At 41.1% G+C, this 6,628-nt stretch overlaps 2 protein-coding genes across 4 annotated transcripts in view; both read left to right on the top strand.

Moving 5' to 3' along the window:
* Positions 1 to 1,149: 1,149 nt before the first annotated feature.
* LOC113680057 (putative ATP-dependent RNA helicase DDX43) overlaps positions 1,150 to 6,628 on the top strand; it is a 32,921-nt gene continuing 27,442 nt past the window's right edge. For 2 of the 3 annotated variants that reach the window (XM_089189642.1, XM_089189640.1), the window contains exon 1: positions 1,150 to 1,281. The gene's annotated coding sequence lies outside the window, so the exon portion shown is untranslated. The remainder of the gene's footprint in view (positions 1,282 to 6,628) is intronic. The other variant, XM_089189643.1, reaches the window with a different exon arrangement.
* LOC113680063 (cytochrome P450 1A1-like) lies at positions 1,278 to 5,964 on the top strand. Its single transcript, XM_089189645.1, has one exon. It carries the CDS (start codon positions 3,525 to 3,527, stop codon positions 5,082 to 5,084), a length of 1,560 nt encoding a protein of 519 aa, XP_089045771.1. The 5' UTR covers positions 1,278 to 3,524; the 3' UTR covers positions 5,085 to 5,964.

The following is a 6,628-nucleotide window of genomic DNA, read 5'->3' as shown; positions in this document are numbered from 1 at the left end:
AAGGCTATGTGAACGAAGGAAATAATCACCATTTCAAGAAGCTTCTGATTGTCAAATCAATTCTCCTTTATTCATTACCATATAAAATGCAGAGTTAGCAGTGCGAGGAATATAAATACTAATCTTATGATAGAAAGGATTAAGTCTGTTGTTCGAATTAAGTTACTAAGTCTGACAGTTGAGTTAACCAAACGTATGCCACGTAGGTGGTATGGGAAAGACGATAAGACTAAAATGAAATATCAGAGCTTTACCAAAACGTCGAATTTATCTAATATACGATCATTTTTGTCTCTCGCATTTTGAAAGGCCAGATTGTCTTGATATCGATGGTAAATCGTTTTGTCTTTTAATCCTTTCTGACAATTGTCTAAATTCTAAGTCTTTCTTTGACAGGTAGTAAATTAGCCACATTTAACTTCGGATTTTTATGTCAACAAAACTGGCATCCTCGCTGACCTCTGAATACTTTAAGGCGCTTAGATTTGCATCTTAGTTCATTTGATGGATAAGGGTCGTGTCACGCTCCCTAATGAGTACTGAAACAACACGGCAATCGCGAATTGAAATTATAACTTCTTTTTTTTCAATTTTAGCGGGAGAGGCCCCTATGAAAGCGCGTGAATTCATTTGTTGTGACGAAGGGGTAATGTTCGAAACGTCAGTTACAGTGACCAATTTACATTATCAAGTCTGTGATAGATCGAAACCATCTTGTAATGCCCCCACTGAGGGGCGCCACAGCCTCTTTAGAAACTAACCCCCTCCGCGCAAACAGTAAAGAAGGTCGACTGAGAAGGTTAAATGTGAAATTGTATACAGTTATCTTTCTCTGGTCAAAGAATGGACCCAGTGACTATGCTAATTTTGGTCATGTCCATAACTCGTGTGTGGTGAAGATGGAATGACTACCCCTACTCTTAGCCCCAAATAGAATTTCACTTTCAAGTTTGGAATGTTGGCGACAAAATCATAAAAGAGTACTTTTTTATGTGGTTTAAGTGAAATATCTTATATAACCTCCCCGACTTTTCTTCACAGTGCAGCTTATACTTGTTGGACAAGACTTTCCATTCACGTGTCGCGACAGTGGCGCACTATTTCATGCTAAATGTTAACCTGTAGACCCCATGAAGGCATCCTGCTTCGTAACAGATGAAATAAGTTGAATTTTAAGTGATCTCTAGGGACTGTTAAAAGGCGAAGTTCAAGCCTGCACTTATCGCATGCCAGAGGCGTTTGCATCCGTGGACCGATGCCCTTATTTGGCGGCAAGGACAGGTGAAATAGCTATGATAACAACATTTTTATTAATATTATTTTCAGTAAACTTCTTGTGGCCCTTTTATCGGTTCATAATTGGAAATATTGTTCTTTTCCGTTCACACAAACTCCTCTGACTCGATATTAGATTTTGAGCGCATGTTACGTCGATGGAGACAAAGCAATTTACTGTGTTTCGAAACCGGGCATCACGCGGGCGTCGTCGGATGGGTTGTAAGGGAGCACGTGCTTTGCAGTTTTGACAGTTTAGTCATGGATACTTGACCTGGCGGTTCCTTTGAAACTTCTTTCGGGGGGTCGACAATTTCCGTGTCTTTTTCCTATCAGGCAAATTTATTCAATGATGACGTCCTTGTTCAGCTTGTCATTGCGTTGTTATTTCTAGCTCGAGGTACGTTTCCACTATTAATATGTCGTTTACTCTCGAAAAGATTGGGTAAACACAAACTGCGCTAATTTAAGACCGTCCAGAGGTTGATGTTTATGGATGGCAGCTATTGATGCTTGAATGGGCTAATTGAACTGCAGCGCTAACCAGCAGGAAACTTGATTGATACTGTAACACCTGTATAGAACGAAAATTTAATCAATCATTGCACCATTGCAAGAACATTGCTTCTTCCATAGAATCGTTATAGCTAATTGTTCTCGTGTTTTGAATGTGTTTACAAAAAAATGAGATTTAATCATCGCTATGTCTTGATCTTTAGCGTTCCATCACTGGGATTGGCCAACCGTAATGTCTATTCAAACAATCTTTCAGACTGTTTAATTCATTCAAACAAAACATGAACGAAGTCGCGCACTTAGTGTAGCCCTCTGCTAAAAGGCCTTCTTGTGCGCTTCTTTACTGATTGAAGCACTTCCTTGGGCCATTTACGAGAGGATTATCAACAAATGACGCGCGGTTCTTGAAGAGTTTCACATCCTCGATTCTTGGAACTTGTAGACAGGTCAAAATGCCGCCTCGAAGAAAAGGCACGCAAGCCATACGCAAAGGCGTTATGGTACACATCGATCAGTCCGCATGCGATCTCATCCACAAACCCGTACAAAGCGCACGTGAATAGTTACATGTATTTGGTGGTCAAAAACCACAATTTAATCGCAGTAACGACCCGCCATTTCTCCCAGATCATGCTACTTTGATTGCTTATCAATGATATCCTGCCAGAGCCAAATGAATCGATTGATATTTGGAATTATTGGAATGGATCCAGAGGAATAGATGTCCCGGGCTTCTGCGGGTGATGGAAAGTGGAATTTTGTCTGCAAATAGGATCTCAAGAGTATTAAACTTATGTCTATTTTATTTTAATCGCAAAAATAAATGTGGTAACCGAATAACTAATGCATTTTTCGCATCAGTAAGGACACCGAAAAAGAAGTCAGCCATGACCCTGTTGGATTGCGCTGTCTGACCCGGTCATAATTAAAACGGAAAGAGTTACATTCTCAGAAACTGTACTCTGTTAAAAATTCCTGCTATGTTTAAAAGTGAAGAAATTGCTAACAGAACATTTTCAGAGCGGCTGACACGTTTTGTCGTGAAACTAATACAGAAATGGCTGAGTGATCATTGATCCGTCTTTCTCATAGAATAGGCTATTAACGAGTAAGCATCGACAAATCGGCTTTTGCTGATTACATTATCTTGTGGAAGCTTGAAAATAATAATCGAGACCTTTTGATTGTGATCCATTGAATTTTAAATGTTAGTTTTTGCAATTGGGAGTTCCTAGTTTGTCACCCTCAAGACAAAGATTAGTCAATGAGAGCTTTTATTTTCGTTGAACATGTTAACTTGCACAGTAAAAGGGTCTCGGTCACGTATTCGAGTTGAATACTTCCTCGACACGTTCCAAAGAATCTGCTGTCTGATCCACGGTTCCCGATACCTGTTCCTGTTTTTAAGTGCAGACTGCTTTTTGACCCGTGCTTTGTCCGGAATCTGTTTGTCATAATCATTGAAGCGAGTCAACCTTGAACCCAACGGGAAAAACAAAGAGTGTAGTAGCATCAAGTTTGTTTGTCCGTCACCTCCCACTGAAATCAGCTCACAAACAGCTATAAAACGCCTTGCGTGCCCGTAACCAGAACCTCTCGAGCACCGCTTGAAACGTGCAGCTCTCTGCTCGATATTTCGCGTACCTAGTGACTCGTGGTACGCATCTTGAGGAACAACGATCACTTTGATTCGATTTTAGCGAACACTGAAGAAACAGAGATCAATTATCAATATGTACTGGGGAGACCTCGCAGATAAGTTGGCGGAGCATTCCATTGTGATTATTTTCCTTGCTCTCGTGGTTGTTTTGCTGTTTTTAAGACACACCAGACCGTCAGTCAAGAGAAAACCACCCGGTCCTTGGAGTCTACCGGTGATTGGCAATATATTTCTCTTCGGATCAGCTCCTCACAAGAACGTCACAAGGCTCGCTAAACAGTACGGAAGAGTCTTCGCTATGAAACTTGGTAGCAGAGAGGTCGTGATTCTCAATGACATCAAGACAGTTAAGGAGGCTCTTCTCAAGAATGGCACCGACTTCTCATCTCGCCCTCCATTGCACAGTTTTATATCGTCCAGCCGAGGTGATAGAACAGTTGCATGGCCCGTGTTTGGTCCAAAGTACGCCAACAACAAGCAAGCGACGGAATTGGCCATGCGAGCTATCCTTGTAAATGACAAGTACCTCTCCAAAATAGTCCTTAGAGAGACGCACGTGTTAATCGAGAGTCTCCTAAACTCGGACGAGGGCCGGTTCGATCCTTCTTACCTGTTAAAATTCTTTGCCTGTAGTTTGCAGTTTTGTTTGTTTTTCGGGGACAAGTTACGCGACGCTTACGTCAAGAAGGCTCAATTCATGATGGACGGTTCAACAGATTTTATAGAAAATAGTGCCGTGGGTAACAGCGTAGATTTCATGCCGTGGATGAAAGTGGTGTTCAAGAAACAAGTGGAAAAACTTGACGCATCCATCGCAGAACTTACCACATTTGTCAAGAAAATTTTTTTCCTCCTGAAGAGTGATTCCAGCCTGAACAACTTAGACGAGTCACTTTCCAGGATGCCCACTACCTTCGTCGAGGCATTGACGAAAGTAGTGAACGACAGAGATGCATTAGATTTTGGAAACGAACGTTTCAGTAAAGACTCCTTGGAGGGAATTTCAAGACACTTTGACGATGAAACTTTGATTAATATAACAGCTGACTGTTTCGGCGGGGGATACGAAAAATTATCCACCGCCCTCCGTTGGGCTGTGGCTTACCTCGTGTCCCATCCCGACGTGCAAACGGAATTGCAGGATGAGCTTAGACGCGTGAAAGGTTCTACGCCCTTGACGCTCCACGACAGAAACAGCTTTCCACTTTTAGAGGCAACAGTTCTTGAGATCTTGCGGATGAGCAGCTTTCTTCCATTCGCTTTGCCCCACTACACAACCCAGGATACCAGTGTGGCTGGATACCCATTACCAAAGGGAACCATTGTCTTTATTAACCTGTGGGCCTGTTCCCGTGATCCACAGTACTTTGAAGACCCCAACACGTTCAATCCATACCGTTTCTTGGATGAAACTAAACAGAACATTGTACGATCACCGTGTTTCTTGGCGTTTTCAGCAGGGGACAGAAAATGCCCCGGAGAAAGCTATGCTAAGTCAGTTATGTTCCTGGTGTTGGGCACCATATTGCAAAACCTTAAACTTCGCAATGGAACCGAAGATCCCATCGAAGACAAGTTCGGGCTGACCATTCGTCCAAAGGCGTACAAGATTCGCGTTGAAGCGATTCAGTGAATATGGAGTAAGGAACTTTCAAGGAATGAAAGGTACACAGCTTGACATAAAGGCTAAATGACTGTCAGAGTGTGAACTGATGATTTGACATCGATTCATTGATAGTGATACAAAGGACCAAGTAAGTCTTGATTCTTCAGGTTAAGATAGTGAAAGACGTTTTCTCCTTAATTAGGCATGACCAAACAAACCGCTGCTGATCTTAAGCTCTGTGAAGTGCACTGAAAGATTGTTAGTTCAGACTTTTTTAACCATTTTCCTACTTTCATGTTTTTCTTATATGTAGATATAGAACTTAAAACGGACTGCACCTTTGAGTGTAGTGACATAAAAAAAAAAACAACACGCGTCTGTTTGCGTTGGTTAACACTTAATTTTTAGCGCATCATTGATGTCACGTAATGGCAAACTTTGGCCGCTCGGGCGTATTTTTAAATCAGTTTCGCTTCTTAATTTTAAAATACGACATCGGCTTTTATATTCATTATCACAGGGGCATAAGCTCTTCAATTAGTTTCATAGTTTCTATGAGCTAATGGAGAGAGCGTGCTTGACTGAAGTTGGACGACGAAGCTTTATCACTAAGCGGAGATAACCTTGTGGAAATATCAGTTTGACAACGGTTAACTAATCCCACAGACCCAGAAGCACTATATTTGTAATACCTATGACGTCTATGTATAATTTTTACTGGAAAATATGGCAACATCTGTGCTAGCCTTGTTCCTGCCTTGTGCTAGAAATTATGCGAACGAGAGGTGCTTCTATGAGACAACAAAATGATGAAATATTAGGCAGTTCGGCCTTATCAAATCTAAATGTCAACTTAAAGATATTTAATTATTGAAAAATAACGAAAAATATACTTTTTTATATTTTATTTGGTTTGTTCTTGAGCATTGTACACCCAAAGCGGAGGTTTTCTTTACGGTTTCCCAGATTCCAATAACAGCCAGTTGAACTGTGCTCGAAATTTGGGTCTAAATGAAGATACCGCAATCGACTTTGCCCATTTGTCTTTCACGCGTGGAAATAATTCAGTTTGCAGAGTTCGCATGATGATGCAAGTCTTTCATACACAATTGCCACCGTACTGGAAATCTAAAGCAGACAGGCATTTGTTTCATAGATTAAACTTTGACTTTTACAAATGCCGGGTTTCCATCTTTCAACTCTCGACTCGAGAATTCTATGTGGTGAAGTTGATTGTTTTGCACAAATCTCCAAACTATATGATGTTGTATTCCATGATCATATTATTGTTTGACATCGATGGCCCCTTGATTTAATTCTTGCAGCATTACTCACAGTTTGCAGACTTATCAACACCCAATTAAGTTAGAGGCCAATGCCAAAGGCACGCTCTACTAGGCGGCAAAGCACGTGGACAGTCTATTGAATATCATACGCAAGGGATGTCGGTATTTGTTTCTTCGTCTGTTCTTCTACCTCTTGTTATTATCAAGCTCTTGGTGTCTGAGAAATTTTCGATTCCTCTTCATTAAATCATTCTGGGAGAAAATGCAATCCGGTCGTGACACTTC

Source organism: Pocillopora damicornis, chromosome 12 (assembly GCF_964200805.1).
Source record: "Pocillopora damicornis chromosome 12, jaPocDami1.2, whole genome shotgun sequence".
Classification (NCBI taxonomy): Eukaryota; Metazoa; Cnidaria; class Anthozoa; order Scleractinia; family Pocilloporidae; genus Pocillopora; species Pocillopora damicornis.
The sequence above is the reverse complement of the archived record's forward strand: the minus strand, read 5'-3'. Positions and strand labels throughout refer to the sequence as shown.